The sequence below is a fragment of the Halyomorpha halys genome, unplaced genomic scaffold (assembly GCF_000696795.3).
Source record: "Halyomorpha halys isolate HHAL.00 unplaced genomic scaffold, Hhal_1.1 Scaffold59.1, whole genome shotgun sequence".
NCBI classification, from domain to species: Eukaryota; Metazoa; Arthropoda; class Insecta; order Hemiptera; family Pentatomidae; genus Halyomorpha; species Halyomorpha halys.
The window spans coordinates 844,271-863,645 of NW_027109400.1; the positions used below are offsets into that span (position 1 = coordinate 844,271).

Sequence of the window (19,375 nt, forward strand, 5' to 3'; positions counted from 1 at the left end):
TCATAATTTTATATTCCAAACTTATTACATTAAACTTAATCAATATTATAGCATTATCATGTTGGAAGATGAAATTGAATTTTTTTTTTCAGTTATTGTTTAGAATTAAATATGAACAATTAGCTTACAGGACTGCTCGTAAAGTCATTGTTAACTTTATTCCTGGATATAGAATCATAAGATTGCCTTTAATTAGAGCTATAATGATTCCTAAATTACCATCAGTGACCAGTTTTATAGATAATATAGTGGACTATATGGTTTTAAAAGTTTCTTCATTTATTGTTACGGTATAGAAAATTATTTGTTTTACTTAATACAATGCTGCAACAAATTTAAAAGCACCTTTATGCCTGTTTCTTTATTTTACCCAGTATTTGAGCATTGCTGTTACTGATTGCTGATATGCTTGATTGCTTGTACAATGGCTTTTGAAATTATCAATTTTTGTTTTACTAAGTAATCATGTATTTTACTTTATAGTTGAGGTACCTCCCTTCCCCAGAATTACAAGTTTCTTATTAATGGGTACTGGTAGGGTCTCACATTTAGCATCTTAGGTTGTAACAATTACAGTAGAGAATTGATGGTCTGAATGTCAATGATCTGAACTTGTTTCAAAGAAAAGAAATCAAATTATTTTTTTCATGAATTTTAGGGAAGTCACCCTCTTATTATTTCCTATGAAGTGCATCATAAGCTGTATAACATAATTTATATCATGCATATAATTTTTTGGCTTAGTATAGTAGTCAGTAGAATAGCTACTGAAACCATCCTAAGACCAAACTTGATGTGCAAGTAATGTGTCGCAGAACAACTTTGATGTTTTCACTGATTGAGAGTATTTAGGTGGTCATGAAGGGGAATTAAAGTAGACAAGTTTTACAGTTGTTTTTTTTTTGTGACCCAGAAATAATCTTGATAAAGTTATACCACCCTCTTTTAGTTAAATTGTCCTAACTAAATTTTTATCATATGAAAAAATGGAAATCTATACCGCTACAACCCATGAATGGTTGGGGGTTCAGTGCTTTGTAAGGAAGTACTCTTGAATAATGGCTGTATACATGGTGATTTATTTTTAAAAAGTAATTTTTTTTTGGTGTGCCTCAGAGCTTTTTACAAGGCTGTTATGATTTAATAGCAAAACAGGAAATCCCTATTAAGAAAAAAGTATGTCAGTCCTGCTCAAATAGAGATTACCATGTCAAGAATATGATTACCACGGCCTTACTGAATACACTGTTCAAAGGACGCTAGAAACATTTTGCAAAACGAATGAGGAGATCATGCCAGGAGGGGAGGGTTGACACCTGCATAAACCTGTCCCAGCCTGCACTGTAGCTGGCTCATTCATTGGCTGGAGTCAGTTCCTGTCTGACTGTACTAGTGAAAGGTGTTGGCGATATCATCTTGGTCTAAAGTTGAATATAGAGCGATTTTATGCTTCAACTTTTTACTAGGGTTAACAATACAATGATATTCAGGTGGTACCAGGAGTTCAGATGAGGAAATTTTTAGCTTGAAGGTGCTCCAAGATCAGATATTCCAGCTTCATCAATGACCAGAGAAAACATAAATGCGGTTTGGAATTTGCTTGAGGCTGACAGGGGATTGACCTACCACTAGATAGGGGAATCCTTCAGCATTAATACAACAGTAGTTTGTAGCATTCTGAGCAGTCATCTACAAATTAGGAAGCTTTATGTTATTTGAGTGCCCCATAGCTTGACTGAAGCTCAGATGGCGTGTTGTGTCTTATGGTGGGTGCAGTGAAATAACAGGTGATGAAACTTGACTTTACTACTAAGATATCCCAGCAACAAAGTGTGGATGTTTGAAGATGAGGAAGCCTCATTGACTGTTTGTGAATCCAGATCTGTTAAGAACAGAATGCTGGCAGTATTAGTGTGAGGGCATTAGAGAGAAGGTAGTGGTAGAACTGCAGAAAAAATGTGATTGGTAAGTTGTAAAGTAAGAATGTTGCTTTAAAGTGGTCTAGAAAATTTGACCAGAGCTTTTCAGCAGAAAATTTCTCATCCCTAGAGCTCAGATTTAGCTTTCAACTTTGTGCTTTTAACTTCGGTGAAAAACAGGCTGAAAGAGAAAGGAAGGCATTGGAACCTTTATCGTACCAAAATGGTAGAAGGAATATGGCAGGATTACCTTGAAGATTGGATTTGGATGTTGGGGAAGTGTATTTTGTGTGATGAAAACTATTTCGAAAAATTGTTGAAAATAAAGTTGTATTGCAAAACTTTCTAAGTATCCTTTGACTTATAAATTTTCTTGGATAATAATTAAAAGGCATACTTTTAGTGATAAAGTATCATTCTAAAGAAAAAAAAAATCTCAAAAAGGGTTTTAACATAATAAAATAAAGCTGTTTAAAATCTATGAATGATAATAAGTAGAATGCCAAAACAATGTTATAATAGAAAGCCCAAGGTTATTACTACTCAGACTATATGCCTGAACTGAAAAGGACCCCTTAACATCCATTATTTTCACTGGATAACTGATTATAACCTCCTTGAACTGTGGAGATAACTGACAGTCAGGGTTGCCACTTTTCTTTTTACTAAAAATTAGTCAAATATCCTGCATTTCCCTTTTTATTTTTGGACACAGTAATTATATTTTTTTATGGGATAGCTTTCTGAATCCCCTCACAATGATTGCCTAAAATTTGGCTTTTAATATTTAACTATTTCATTTCTTCACATGAGAATGGCATAATACATAAACTCAAATGCTGAGGGTAAGAATATCAAAGGACTCAGTTGAAATGTAAAATTGTGTTTTGTTAGGGATAGCCTAAGTTTTTTTTCTTCATGAATTTTGATTGTTTATTCAAATACTTTCATTGAATTGTACTGAAAAGATGCACCTGTCGTACTCACATGATATGCCTGAAATTTTAACTATGCACAGTTTTATTTCTTCCCTGATGAAAGGTTATTTTAACCCTTTGTATTTATTTTCTTGAAGATAAGTGTGTACAAATTTGAACCTTGCTTTCAATTAAAGCATCTTTTTTTCCCCCTATAATTTACTTTAAATTTGTTTTTTTGTATGGTTTATTTACTTATGAATAATTAAAATTTAAAGAAATTTTTTATCTGTTTTGGTCAGTTATCAATTGTTTGATGATTATGATGCTCTTAATGAGTGCATAAGTGAAAATAAAAGAAAAATTAATGGACCTTAACCCATATTAATCATATTTTTAGCCATTTGATGTTTGCATGAGTAATTTTTTTTTTAAACCTTTTCAATTTATGGAGTCATATTACTTTTGTTAGCTTAAATATTTTATTAAAACCTGTCATGGAGCACTGCACATTAACAAACATTGTACTCTGTGAACTTTTTTTTTATTCCAAACTAAATCCATTTATTGATAGTATACGAATTTTTTTTGTAACTCAACTTTATTGCTAGCACCATTTTTGTGTGACTAAATTAACTAGTCCATATTTTTTCATTAATTGGAGTTTTAATTTAACAACTAAATCCAATTTAGTTATAGTTGTAAGATATGGCTGAGTATGGAGCACCATTGTAATGAACTGATTCAGTATGAGCTCTAAATAATTAATTTTGAAATTGATTTAGTCATATTTATAAATTTTCATCGATACGGGATTTATTTTAGTGGCCTTACCTTGCCAAATTTTAGTAACACTTTACTAAGTCCGTACAACTGATAAGAATCATTATGCTTGAAATTAGTGAGTTTTTTCAGTTTTGACGTAACAATTCCAATATCTCCTGGTAAAATTCATCACTGAGCTACTGCTTCCTTTGCGAAAAGGTAATATTAACCTTCCTGCAAACTCGATGATGATTACTTATTCTTGCTGATTATTGTATGTTCTCAGTAAATTTAAAACTCAATATGGTTTTGAAAATAAGATTGTGTAATATACATCTTACAGTAACTATAAATAAAAAAGTTTTTCAGTTTTATTTTTTCACTAAAGATCTTTATTAAATACATCATGATTTGATCTTGTTTTTTAATTTACTGAAATAAATTATGACATACTTTCAACACTCTCAGCAGCTTACTCTAATGATTGTTTTCTTTTCTCTCTTCAGTTAATCTTTCTTTCATTTCAAAAAATTATCCTGGATCCTGCCTTTCTTCTAATCATCTTGCAAATCAGAGTGTCAGAATTCATTGAGACAACTTATGATTAATCTTATACTATTCCATTCCTAAGAAGCGATCTATTAGAGCTGAGATAAAATCCGATTCTATCTTCCTCTTTTTAGAATAGAAGAAGGTTAGAATTTAGGAGCTAACTCTTTGTTAAACAATACAATTTAAGGAATAAATAAATTTATACAGAACTAACTGCATAAGAACTCTTTAATTATTTAAAAAAAATATATATATAAACTATTAAGAAAGTAAAATACAATATCATAATATTATTCTGAAGCTCAGTGTATACATTCAGTTAGTGAGGAAGTCTCAGATAGTTGAATATTGTGGATATTTTTAATGGAATATTTCATTCCTCTGTGGCATACTGGATCATAATAGCAAAAAGTATTTCTGGGATAGGGACAATATCCTTCTTACATTATTAAGTTGGAACTAAAATCTGCAGCTACTCACTTTTTGGATATTGTGATTAAGTGGGTTGGAGTTATTATTATTTTTAAATTGGTCTAACTAAAATGGTCAAAAATGCAGCTACCTCCTAACTGTTACAGACCCTCTCAATTATTATTTTTCCTTAAAATTAATGAAAAACATAATACTAAATGTACGTCCATCCACATTGTAATTGTATTGCATGCTATGATGTCTTTATATTATGTTGATAATTATTCATTCATTTAGTTACTAACTCTGAAGTGAATTGCGGATATATTTTTATTTTATATTTGCCTCCATGTTCAAGTAACTAATGTGAAAAATTATATTTTTAAAATTTTATTATGTTAATTTTTTTATTTGCTTAAAAAAGTTTTATAATTACTAATCTAGGACTCATAGAAATATAAAAGCCCAAAGTTAAAAAAAAAATTAACAATGTAGGAGTTAAAAGTAAAACATTAAGTTATTTATTCTTTGGTTTCCTAAAAATTATGTATATTTACATTAGTTACTTTATCATGATGGCTACATTATTTATCACAGCTATTGATGTCTTATTAATTTAGGTGAGTAAACTTTATTTTATTAGATACTTTCTAAATTAGGTATGATGACATTCGAATAAAAGATAATTTAGTGTTAATTAATAACTATATATTTACATATTTTTGCTTTGCCTAATGTAGGTAAAGTTAAAGTGATAAAAAAAGAGAACCTTCAATATAATCTATTCAGTAATTTTGTATTTCTTCATTTTAAATTATCATCTTCGGTATTTCCTTTTTTGAACTTATTTTATTTCTGTACAGATCAGATCAAGCTCTTCAAAAGACGAAGAAGAAGATGTATCATCAGAAAAAAAGAGAATAATGTATGGTGATACATCACAAGACATTCTTATAATTAAGAATTTGAGCAAGGTATTAATTTTTGCCATGAATTTTTACAAAATTTAATCTATAAGCTGAACTTGTTTTAATAATTGAATATGAATTTTAGTAGCTTATATACCAGGTGTTATAATAGTGTTCAATTACTGACAATTTTAGGAATTTTGTTTTCCTCATAAGAAAGTCCATTTTGTGCATCTCAGATGAAGCTATTGAAAGGATCCAGGAGATTTATACCAGGAGGATGGGGCAAAAAATCCCATTCAAGGGCTAGCAATTTATTGCGGGTAACTAACGAAGGATGGGGCCTAGCGTTGTCATGATAGAAGATGACACCCTTTTGATTTGTCAGTTCTGGGCATTTTCTTCTAATTGATTCCACCAATTTTGTTAATTCTGAGCAGTATAGAGTGGAATCGATCAATACACTTTGTGGCAAGAGCTCATAAAAAATCACATCCTTGAAATCCCACCATACAGAAAGCATTATTTTCTTTGGGTGCAATCCTGCTATAGATGTGGTTCATTGCTGTGACTGCAAGATTTTTTTCGCACCACATTATTGCAGACAATCCACTTTTCACCCCTGTCACAAATATTTTAAGAAATGGATCGTTTTCTTGACATTTCCACAGTGAATTGCAAATGGAAATGTGTGTTGCGAAGTTGGCTTCGGTCAGAGAGTGAGGGACCCAAACATCAAGCCTAGAAACGTAGCCGAGCTTCCGCAAATGATTTTCTATCCATATATGTGATACACCTAGGACCTCTGCAATGTCTCGCACTGATTGGGCTAGATTTTGATCGACTATCACCTTAACATCAATGGTTTCAATTTCTTGTGGGCGACCAGGTCGCAGTGCATCATTTATACCAAAATTTCCTACTCAAAACTTGGCAAACCTATTTCGGCACGTGTGCTCTGTTAAGGCATTACCCCCATAGACCCTGCATATTATATGTGCCTCTGCAGCTCACTTACCTTTTTTGAAGTAATAAAGCATAATATGCCTACTATTATTATTATTATGGCACCACGGTCCTGCAAGAACCCAGGCCTCCTCTACAACAGCCAACCAATCTACACGGTCTCTTGCTTTCTCCTTCCATCAGTTTCAAATCCTCCTCCACATCGTCCAGCCATCTGATCCGGGGACTTCCTCTTTTCTGTTTTCCATCTGGCTTGCTATCTTCTTAACGTGTCCTAACCATCTCAATCTTGCTCTTTTAATTAACGCCACAATGCTGGGTTCCCCGTACAGATTTATCAGCTCCTCATTCCTTCTTCTTCTCCAAACTCCATTCTCCGAGACTCCTCCCCTTATCAATACCTTTCTCTCCCAGGAGTTGAGCATCTGTTCTGCTTTTCTTGTCAAGGGCTATTTTTCTCCCCCATAGATCACTACTGGCCTTATGATGGTTTTGTAAATGACCACTCTCATCCTTTTAGAGAGAGCTCTAAAATTCAGTGTTTTCTGCAGTAAGAAATAATATATATTTCCTGCTACTGTCCTCGCTTCTATTTTGCTCTCTACTTTGTTATCATCTGTAACCAGAATTCTCAGGTTTTTGTATAAACCAGAAACTGGTTTACAGAACTGAAACTGTGGCCTCTGGACATCACTTTGCTATTCTGTTACTTATCCTCTCTTGAGCTTTCCATGCCTATAATGCACAATATTTCTGTCCATCTTCTCAACTGGATCACAAACACAATACTGACTTAATCTTAACAAGTGTCAGCAAACATAACTGTTTACATATTACAAATAGCATAAACAATCCTCTGTTGGGATTAATTGCATCAGAAAAATGTGAACTATTATAAACAAAACATAAATACAAAATCCGAAAGGACTTATTTGCCAACCATATATAATAATTAAAACAGAAGTAATCCAGTAGTTACTGATACTCAAGATCCGTATTTTTCTCTCTGTTTGCTTCTGTAAATGATTTTGTGGTTTTTGGAAACAATGAACGAAACCTCCAATTAATTGTTCAAGATAAGTTGTCAATTATCAATATATAAATTAATACTAGAAAGACTAAGATTATGAGAATTGTAAGGAGAGATGGAAGAAGTGAGAGGATATTTCACCTTAATGATTCCAATTGGAAAAAGTGGTAAGTTTTAAGTACTTTGGTGCTCACAAATGAACTTAGCTGGATGGACAAGAATAAAAGTAAAGAGGCCTGGGAGGTGATTTAAGAAAGACTTGCTGAGCAAGAGAGAAGTATGTAAATAGACTAAAATGGATGTCTATAAAAACACATTTCTTGCCATAATTACGTGTTGAAGATGCATTTATTAAGGACAATTTTTGTTGATTGGCACTGGTACAATGACATGAATGCAGTATTGCATTTGTACTTTGTAAACATAGAAGATAAAGTGAAAACAATTATATTTCCCTAAGGCAGTGGATTAGAACATCTTTTAACTATTAGTGGTGCCAGTAGATTAATAATATGGCAAAACTAATTGGAAGTGTATGCGGAGAAAGGGGAAATCTAAAAAATTACCAAATTATTTTTATTAAATTCATTGGAATTTAAAATTTCAAGACTATAAAAATAAGGTTTTTTTTTAGCAAGTAAATGATGTTCATGTAAAAAATTAAAGAATACATAGAAGAATTAAATAAAATAATTTATTTTAATATCCATTTTCTTACCCATTTTGGTTATTTTTTTTTGTTATCCTTTATTCAAAGATGTAATCAACAAACCAACAATAGCATTTATTCCTTCTTGCAATATGCATATATTGCTGAAGATGACCACAATAATGAAATTTTGAAAAAAAAATATAACTAGCGTGCCAGTTGACTGTCCTGTCCAAGTACAAATTTTACTAATATGCCAGTTAATTTTCCTGCCAACTGTCTTGGTATTCAATTAACATTGTGTAAACACTCCTTTGAGTCAGTTTTATGCTCAATGCAAAATGTGTTGGCTACTTTTTCATTTATAGGTATTTTTAGCAACACAAGGCTATGTGGTTGGAATCTTCCCATTTTATTTTAGCAGCTGATGGCACTGGAGGAAAATGATGAGAGCCATATTTTGTACTTAATGTTTTATCCAATAAAATAGGGTAATCTAGTTCTATCTCTTCCAGAATATAGCATATCAGTTTCTTTATAATACTAAAGACTCAGTTCATTTTATCAAATGAATGGATAGCTGTGTAAAAAAATTTCATTTAAACCCCAACAGAAGACTTTGAATACTCAAATTTAAAAAAAAAATTAAACTGATCATTTTTCAACTGCACCCTTCAATTTTTTTATTGAATTTATTTTTATTCAGTTGGTAAATTCTTAACTTCATACTGTTGGGAATAAATCAATCTCAACTCATTCATCCAAAGTATCCCACTTCATGATTCGTATGATCATTCTATCAATTATCACCTTACACTCTCGGTCAGAATATCAATATTGCTCTTTAGTTTCATTCTAAATGAGTTAAAGATCCACTCAACTGATGATTAGATACTTGTTTTACAGGTTTATAAAAGAAGTAAAATTCCATCAGTGAACCAGATATCTTGTGGTGTGAGGTCCGGAGAATGTTTTGGTCTTCTTGGCTTGAATGGTGCAGGCAAAACAACCACTTTTAAGGTTTAATATTTGTTATTTCTCACAATGATGATAAAATTATCCTAATTTTCTCATTTTAAACGGTTTTCTTTTTTAGATGCTAACAGGCGTAATATCATGTACAACTGGGGATGCGACAGTGATGGGTTATAGTATTAACAAGGATATTAGTAAAGTTCGGTCTCTTCTCGGTTACTGTCCGCAATTTGATGCCTTAGATCCTCTCCTTACTCCGTATGAACATCTTATTCTATATGGCCGCATTAGAAATGTACCTTCTACTGTTTTAAATAGAGTAAGTGCTTTTTATATAAATTAAATTTAATTACTTTTTTGATGGTTTGTAGTATTGATTTAAATTTTTCACTACGTAGGATAGGTTAATTAACTAGCACATATGGTAGGATTTAAAATTTTTAAAAATTATAAATCTCAAATTCAATCACATGTGGTTATGCACTTACTAATGCACATTACTGTGTTCCTGTATGTAGTAAATGAGTCATTCTCCAAATATGTGCTATTTAGTTGAGTATTTTTATTTTTATTACCTTAGGGGTCTGCCTTAGTTAGCTAATTAGTTTCCATAGAGATGAAAAAAAATTCTTTCAATAATATTATTCATTTGTTTCATCATATGACTTATGCTTTTTATAAATTTTAAATATATAACAATTGCTTTGTGATCAAAAACATTTTAGAACTAATAACACAAAGGTTCTTAATCCATATATTTTTTCTCGTCTTGGACGTTTTTGGGGGTACTGTGTCCCTCTGTTCAGCTTTATATAGTTCACTAAAATTATATTAAATTCTTCTAAAATTGTGTACAATTAATTAAATCTTATGTTAAATTTTTAATTATTACCAGAAATCCTAATCCTTTAAATAAATACTATTTTAAAGTTATTTTGTCAATATTTTAAATTTATTTTGTACAAACTAAATAATATGTTTAATTACCTGCATAGGTAATAAAATTTAAATTAAAAAAAAAAGTTTGGCTGTTAATTATGTTATAACATCTGTCTATTTTTGGAAACAATTGATAATAACTTTTATTTAACATATTAAAGGTGGTATATATAAAATGTCACCTGTGCTTTGAAGAATATCTAGTTATAAGGACAGATATACCTAGATATAAGGATAATTCATATGAAGATATTTTATGCCCTTAAAGTAAATTGAAATTTGAAGAGATTTAATTTCATTGAAAATTAAAAAAAATAATTAGTATGAAAGGTAAGATGATGTTGAAGTAGTCTTCTCATATTAATAGTTAAGGATCTTTACAAGCAAAAGATTTGAGAATAGAGGCATTGAAGTTCTATTTTGTTTATTTTTTTTTTTTTTGACACATGAACATTCAAAGTAAATAATAATAATTTGAAGATTTTATTTAAAATAAATAAACAGTTCTCATTGTTAGCAGTAGTAAATAATGGATAAATAAAAAATATTATAGAATTTGATGAATAACAAAAGGAGAAAAAAGTAAAAATAAAAACAGGAGTTTAAATAAGAAAAAGCCGAGACCGTCTGGACGCGTATTTACAGCTTCATTATCATTTGTTGAACGGTTGTATTATAAGCAAGAACAAAGTTGATATTCTTTATTTGAAAAATAATCATCTCTCATTTTTTATAGTAATAAATAGTGGATAAATATGAAATATTTGATAACAAAGAATTTTGCTACTTCCATGGTTGTTAAATCAGATTTTAGTTTCAATTATTGATGTGTTAAAAATATTTGTATAAATATATCCTGAATAATGAAGCAATAGCTGTTTTAAAACATCCATCGCATCAGACTTTTATCACCAACAGATTTCTCTTGTTTCAATAATCATTTGCTGTTTTAAAGTTGTTAAATTATTTTATGTGTTAAAAGTTGTTTATCTTTATTCAACCTAGGCATAATTAAGATAACTAAAAAGAAGAATGATTTGTAACATACATCAAACTCAATCATGATCAAACTTTTTCTACCCTGTTCCTTTGTATTGCACATAGTCTATCGAAATAATTTAAAAAAAAATTCACCTTTGCTTTCCTCTCAACTGAACTATTAAATTTGTATTATATTCATGATATAATTTTTTTCTCAGAGAGTTGAAGATTGCTTAGAACAAATGAACTTACTTCATTATTCATCGAGGCTTGCTGGTACTCTGTCTGGTGGTAACAGGCGCAAGTTATCCACTGCTATTGCCCTTATTGGAAATCCACCACTAATATTTTTAGTAAGTTTATGTGTATATTACTTTTTTCAAATTTATGTTATATTTCTTAATTTATATTATGAAATGGACACTATAATGAATGAAATCGACACTGACGGATCTACTGATACTTTACTAATATAATGATATTGTAGTGTTCCCAAGGCCATAAGGATAGCACTGGTCTTGAATCCAACCATATGATTCAAAATTAATAGCTCAATCGAATTGGAAAGGGAAAAACAGATAAATATATGAGAAATGTATCCCTTTTCTGAAAAAAAACTTCTTCGAACCTTATTTGATGTTTGAATGTTAGTTGAAAGATTTTAGCTGGTAAATGCAATTTTAATTTTCAAACATTTTTCTGGGGAAACCCCTCTTTGCCCTAAGTAGCAAACGGGGGTGGTCCGTACATGGTTCAATTTCAGGCTTAGTAGTCTGCAGACTTTTACAAGTTGAAAATCACTGGGCTGAACGTATTTAATATTATATTTTTTCAGTATTTTGACTTCAAGTTGTTTCAAATAATTTACAAGAGCTAAGTAGTATGAGCCATAAAACTTGATAATTGGTTGTGCTGTTGGTTCAAAAATTATTTATGTACCTACAAACTTACTGGTTAAACACATTAAAAGTCTTGATGTCCAAGGGTGCTGAGACCTTACCTTAGCAATCTCAAGTCTGTTGTCTGGTCTTGGCGGATTGACTTTTTTTTTCGTGGCAGATTCATAGAATGAATCCCACTCTGGTAAGAATAGACTGGTAACTTGTATGATAACTACCCTGTATGACAGAAACGGAATAGCATGGAAATGCTCTGGTAAACAACTATGGTATAGTAAATTTCTTTTAAAATAACCTTCATCAAACTATTTAAGTGAGAGATGTGTTGTTTAAGCATTATTAAGTATGCTGAGCATGAAATATGGATTTGAAATATTTCTCTGTTGTGTTGATAATACAGGATGAACCTACTAGTGGTATGGATCCTAAGGCTAGAAGATTTTTGTGGTCTTGTATTCAAGATATTATTAAAGGAGGGGGTTGTGTCATATTAACTTCACACAGCATGGAAGAGTGCCAAGCCCTTTGTACCAAATTAACTGTTATGGTCTCTGGAACATTTAGGTGTTTTGGTACATCACAGCATCTCAAAGAGAAGTAAGTTTATTGTAATGGCATTGTTATAAATTTTCGGATTCACAATGAACTAACTATATGTTATATTTTAATATAATTGTTTATTATCTCTTTGAAATATTTGTGTTGTTTCTTGTTCAGATATGGTAGGGGTTATCGCTTCATCATAAGATGCAAAGAGCAAAACATTATTAAACTGAAGATGCATATAACGAGCTTATTTCCTTCGGCTAAATTGGTTGAGGAACATAGTAACCAGTTGCGGTATGAAATAATGGGACTACGACTTTCACAACTGTTTTGGGAAATGGAGAAGTTAAAAAAAACAACTCTACTTTTAGATTATTCAGTTTCCCAAACAACACTTGAGGAGGTTAGTGTATACATATTAAAGGTAAAATTTAATAATATTACATAAGTATGTTTAATAATTTAACATAAAGTTGGAATTTAAGTAGTCTGTTTAAAAAAACTTTGAAATACTCAAATACTAATATTAGTAAAAAAAGTACCCATAGCAGTAAAAAATTACCTGTCTTAAATGTTAGAAACAAATTAAAAAGGTCTATAGCACTTGGTTAGTAAATCAGGAGGCCATCGTGAGGAAATCTGACATGATTTGAACAATAATATTTCATAAAAGTTAATAATAATTTTCTAAAAAGGAATTAACTCATTAATGCCTACAATAATTCCTGGATTAATAAACTCGCAATGGTGAGTTAAGGTGGGAGGTGGTAGTAGAGGTGTCTGATTCACAATCTTATAATAATATTAGGAAATATTATGGTCAGCCCTATACTTTGATTTATTTCCTGATAGTTGTAAGGTATCGTTGAGCAAGAAGTAATTGCAATTATAGTTGATTGTAATTAGTATTTGCAATTAATTACTTTAGTCCAACTAGTTATTGTAATTTTGGACCACTATAATTATTACAGTGGTTCATCAAATAGTTAAAATTAGTAATCAAAATTGTCTTTTTATTTCTGCAGTTTCAAATCATGGTGATTGTAATATCAATTACTTTTTGTTCTTGTAAGGTACCTACTCTGTTTAGTACTGGGTGTACCCATGAAACATCTGTCTGTACGAAAAATGACAATTTTCGTATTGCCAGATCCTCTGAATTTTTTTGTTAAATTTGAATATTTGACTATGCTACTTATTCTCAAAATTAGGGCGATTTCTTCAATGTTATGTAAAAAAAAATTCAATGTCAATATATTATGTAGATTTTAATTGAATTATCGAAATTTCCAGGTTTTTCTTACATTTGCTAATAATGTCCCTGAAGAAAAGTGATCTTCCAGGTTTTTATCTCTCTTAAAACTGTGTCAGTCCTCTTCAGCTCAGGTAAATGTATTAATTTAACTGATCTAATTTTTTTTGAATTGCTGGTGTATGCCTATTAAAGCAATAAATAATTAAACATTGATTTTACGAGTTGATTATTTTAATTATCTAAAAATTATTGAGTTACAATCAACTAGTAAGTAGTGCTAGTACTAGTGGGGGAACTATTGGCTCTCTTTGCCAACCCCTAAGGACTACCTAGAGGTCACCACTGCCTATGAACTAGAGTGGAAGTGTGAAGATTCATTTCTTAGAAACCACAGAGAAATCATTATTGATTGCCCCAGATGGAGTGGGAATTGAACCCATAAAATTCTGAACCAGGCACTGTAAGGAGCCTGGCCACGACATGATCAACATCACACCCTCACATGTTAACAGTAACTACTAGGACTGTTTGTAGTAAAGCTTGTTCGAATCCAGCCCGGGAACCGACTTTTATTTCTGTTGTAGTCTCTAAAACTGAAAACTTGCCCCCTCCACCACGGTTAGAATAGGGTATTGCCCTGTAAATACCTCCCTCTCCCTTATTTTATAACATTAAATCAGAATAGATTTTTATATTGTAAGAGGGACTTTAAGTGTTAATGTTTTTATCAATTACTTGGCATATAACATATTAATGTATGAAATTGTTTATAGACTTATACTAATCATGATTTACTTTATTTTTAGATGAGGAATGTCAAATATATTTCTTCATCAGAGGACAGCGTTCCTAGCTTCACATAATTATCTTGAAAAGTATCATTGAATGAAGCGATGAAATTATTTAAAAAATACTTGATATTCATGAATAATTTTCATTTTACTACCTCATCAAATGCAGTTTTCATGCAATTTTGAATAAAAAGTATTATTGTTTTATATCTACAATAAGGAGTATATAATTATTATATTTATTTTATAAATATAGAGAAACTGTTAGCTTTTCATTTATTAAGGTTTACAATTTTATCAAATAGTTGTTAGTTTCAGTATTGATTGATTTAAATATCTTTAAAAAATTTGTTAATTTCTAGAATATTTATTACTTTGCAAAGATATATATAGTTTTATTTGTTTTCAAAAAATAAAAATTATGAAATATAAATAAACTATAACTGTTACATTCAGAGCTTTCCACATGACACTATTAATAGAGCCTAAATGATCCAAAAGAACATTAACTTCCATGTTTGCATTAATATTTTAATTATTGTTTATTACATTTGGAGGATGAACCATCGCAAATGCCAAGTGTAGAAGCACAAAAATGTTTCTGATTATGAGGAGATGGTTGGGAGTGCACTCAGTGGTCACAGCTAAGGAAAACTTATTTTATTAGTGCCGGTGTTTTGACCTCAATTGCAGGTCTTCATAAAAGGTGAAGTACAAAAAGCAAGATAGCAACCATAATGAATAAAAAGTAAGTACAGTACTATATGTATAATAACAATTAAAATATAGCAAGATAAAAAGGACCTAAGTGGGAAAGATGGTGCTAAAGATAAAAATGGAATTTAGTTTTAATGGAAGTCGGTAACAGGTAAGCACCAATTATCTGCATCAAAACTTTGGGATTGGTAGTCCTTTTTGATATTCCCTGGCCATTTACCCTATCTAGGTCTTCCTAAATCTTGGGCAATACTAGTAACAGGAGGAACAGCCAAATAGGTTTGTGACTGATGAATATAAATGTGGGGGGGGGAGAGGAGGGTAATGGTGAACTGCATTATAAAGATTGCTGATATAGGATTTTAAAATATCTAGGGTAAATGCTCGATCCTGGACTACACCCTCATGGGTAGTTTCTTATCTCTGACAGAATGAGAAACGTAAATGGTTGATTATCAATCTAGGGCTAACTTGAGGCTCAAAAACTCAACAGTTTATTGGTTATAAAATAAAATTTAAAAAAAGCCTAGTCCATGATAATGAAAATAGAACTACCTATTAAAAATGTTTTTTTTTCATACTCTTGAATGAAAAATGTAGTGGAAATTTTGTAATGGACATATTCATTTCTTTCTTGTTAAAATCATAGAGTAGTTGAAAAAATTTATTTTTCTATCTTTAAGATTAAAAAGGTATTGCTAGAAAAATTAGTTAAATATATTAATTCTCTAATTGATTAAATATATCCTAGTAGAAACTTCTCAATGAACATGTTGATTTTTTTGTTGATAAAATTATATTAGTTGTTGAAAAAAATTCTTTTTCTTTCTTGAAGGTTAAAAAAAGAATTACTAGAGAAATTAATCAAATGTATTACTTGATATTAATAAAAAGAAGAATTATATTATGATATAATATAATTCATAATTAACATAATATATTAATTAAATAGAAATAAAATGTATAGGAAAAGCATTTATTTTACCATCTCCATTTAAATTTCATTTTCATTGCCTTTTTATATCATTCTTTTTCATCTTCTTTATCCTTGGATTTTGTTTGTAGATTATTTCACCTCTCCTCTTTCAGCCTTTTGGAAAATCTACAAATAATTGAATTAATAGAATTTTATATTGTAAATAAAAAACACATTTTATGTTATCATTGGCATGAAGAATTCTTCTCACTGCCGTGGAAAAACGGTTTCAATGACAATAGTGCATGTGGATGTCCATAATGTTGAGACCACTTACTACAATAAAAATTTCTCTAGCTGACATTACTATTCTTAAATATTAGTTCAAGTTCAGCATATGATCTGTCTTAATCACAACTTATCAATGCAAGACAACAATAAAAAACAGAATAATAAACCAACAACCCTGTTTTTGAAGTTTTCTATGTGGAATGGAACTTGGAGATTGGATATTGTGTAACTTAATAAGATAATGAGTGCACAGGAGTGAAACAGGCTGCTGAGTAGTGGATTCAAGTATATGACCAGCCTACTGGCTGGCAAAGGGTGCCTGCAAGAGAGAGGAAGAATTAAAATAAAGTTTAATCTTGGAATCCAATAGAAGAGGAAGGACTAATAGTAAAAGATCTAGAGATAAGATAAGAGTCCTGGTATCTCACACCTCTCTTCAAATTACAGTGCGTACACGAATATAACTTTAAATCTCTGAGTTGTCGATTTATTTAACTGATGGCAGAACATGGGCTGGATTCTTTTCCAATTTTTGTTGCTCTAAGCAACAAAATACGCCAGAAAAGTAATAAGATCCGTATGAGGTTTAATTGTTGGTAGTCATATGTGTGGTGTATATTGTCTTAGCTGATCGAGCAGAGACAATTTTATCAGATTAAATTAATTATTTATTTAATAATTTTAAAGTGTTTTAACCACTAAGGCTCTTTGCACATAAATTAAATTTTAATTTTAATGGTTGCCACAAAATGTTACATATGTTAAAATTACAGCTGTTAAATAAAAACATGAAAATTGCTTTCAGATCTAATTTATTTCCATACTTCAGATTTTTATTGTTTTGTTTTAAATTTTTAGTTTCTAAAAAAAAAGGGAATAGTGAAGTAGTTTTTCTTTTTACATGTGCTTTAAATCTGTAGGGAACCAAGGAATTTATAATTTGTATTCCCAGTGAGTTGGTAGATTTCCTGCAGTAATTATACGTTGGTTTATCTTATTTTTCAATTGAGTGTTCATGAGTGAGCTGAGTATGGTTATTCTTGAGATAGGTACATGCTACCACTTTGCTCTGAGATTAATTCCAATTTCCCTCCATTTGTGTCTCAGAGTTTTGCACCATCATTACTTTGTTTTTAAAATGATTTATATTTTAGGTGGACCATACACTGCGTTATTACAGCCATCCATTTGCTTATAATCAAGACATTAAATTTTGGTATTCATCATAGAACCCTATTTTTGTCACGATTTCGCCTACAAATCTCTCTTTTATTCTTGTTAATTTTCATGAAACCAAGATCATACAACCTGAACTTTTAATGTTTTTAAATGAAGATTTAGTTCAATTATTAATGGATATTCAGAGATCTTGAAAGGAGTGGAAGGGTAGATTCAGAATCAGTGTAGATGATATAACGGCAACATATTGTAAACAGGACAGTTGATTCCAAAAGGTTTTACATTATGCATTGAATGTGGTGGTATGACAAAATAAGAGAGTATGATTGTAAGATACGATAGAGGGTTATTTCTACCCCTTTGAGCTATTCGTGTAAACCGATATCCAAACTGTGTAGTTTTAAACTTTGTTTAGTGTTATTACAGTTGATGTAGTTATTTATTGACTGTTGACACAGCTGGAACGTGTAACCTTACTCAGACCAGTATTTTGAAATGGAACTAGCATTTCAAGCTTTCTTTTGCTCACCAAACTGCAAGTCACTCATCCATAATTTATTTCAGACCATTGCTAATGCTTAATACTAAGTTTTCCAAGTTACATTTCTCCTAGCTCATTTTCGTTAGCAGAAACTATATAGATTGCAATAGATCTTCATATAAAATTACCCTTAGTCAATCAATGACGTCCGAGTTATTGAAGATTAATATCCACAGGGAAATTCAAATTTTTATCTAGTGGGACTTCTTGAAAGCATTCTTCTATTTTATTACATCATTATCTTCTGGTTTGTACTCAAAGTTCTCTTTTAGCAGCAATTGATTTCTGGGCAGAAAATAACACCTTTTGAATAGTTGGTTAGCTTTACAGTCGATTGATAATTGTTTTATGTTAGATAAATTCAAATAAGCTTTTACACAACTTACCTCCAGCATTTCTCGTTCCTGGAGAAAGTAATTTTCTTTTCTGTAATATAACCTTTTATAAGCAAGCCTTCATGCCTTAAAGGGACTGAAGTCAGTGAATTGTTTGCTTGTTTTTTCTTCAATTTATATTTCACCATATATTTTAGTCCAAGTTTTTCTAATTGTACTTCCTGAAGTTAATAGCAATTCCTGGATACTTAGGTTCCATGGAATCAGTCAATCTTCTTTCTAACATTTTTATTATACCTTTTGCAAGCTACAACTTATTGACACTTCCTTCTACTTGGATTTGGAGATAGTCATTTTTCCACAAATGAAGCTTCTAACATCAAAACATACCAAAATCAAGAATTTAAAATAGAAAATTAACATTTTTCCTTGACCAGCAAACCATCTGTTCATCACATAAATAACTGAACTCTCTGAGCAAAAATTAAATACTACAATGCTGGTGGGTGCTGGAAATAAAATAGGTTTCGAAATGAATACCAATACAACAAAATATGTGGTCATTAGCAGAAGGATGAGGATTCAAACATTCATAGTCAAGTATCTGAACTCACAATATCTAACAGAAATAAAAGATTAAACCAAAGCAAGGGTTTTAACAATTCTTGAATTTTATCAGTTTTATAATTACTTCATTTGAGCAGAAAAACAAATTAAAAGCATTCATGTCTGTTTTTATTTGGTTTTCTCTCAAATCAAGGCTTTGAGCTAGATTTTACTAGGTCTCCACTTCACATCCCCTTATCGGTCAGTGCCTATTTTCTGTTGTATGAGGGTTTTATATTTTGCATATCCACTACTGGTCAATTAATTTCGAATATACAGTTGCCTCG

The 19,375-nt window shown here is 30.7% G+C and overlaps 1 protein-coding gene across 3 annotated transcripts in view; it reads left to right on the forward strand.

Annotated features, from left to right (window-relative positions):
* LOC106692533 (phospholipid-transporting ATPase ABCA1) overlaps nucleotides 1-14,778 on the forward strand; it is a 60,620-nt gene extending 45,842 nt beyond the window's left edge. For 2 of the 3 annotated variants that reach the window (XM_067047588.1, XM_067047589.1), the window contains 9 exons: nucleotides 93-290; nucleotides 5,428-5,538; nucleotides 9,024-9,137; nucleotides 9,214-9,411; nucleotides 11,231-11,365; nucleotides 12,312-12,508; nucleotides 12,629-12,860; nucleotides 13,751-13,843; nucleotides 14,519-14,778. In XM_067047588.1, the coding sequence (XP_066903689.1) occupies nucleotides 93-290; nucleotides 5,428-5,538; nucleotides 9,024-9,137; nucleotides 9,214-9,411; nucleotides 11,231-11,365; nucleotides 12,312-12,508; nucleotides 12,629-12,860; nucleotides 13,751-13,792 (1,227 nt within the window). In that variant the 3' untranslated portion in view covers nucleotides 13,793-13,843; nucleotides 14,519-14,778. The remainder of the gene's footprint in view (nucleotides 1-92; nucleotides 291-5,427; nucleotides 5,539-9,023; nucleotides 9,138-9,213; nucleotides 9,412-11,230; nucleotides 11,366-12,311; nucleotides 12,509-12,628; nucleotides 12,861-13,750; nucleotides 13,844-14,518) is intronic. The other variant, XM_014438528.3, reaches the window with a different exon arrangement.
* The last annotated feature ends 4,597 nt before the right edge of the window (nucleotides 14,779-19,375 follow it).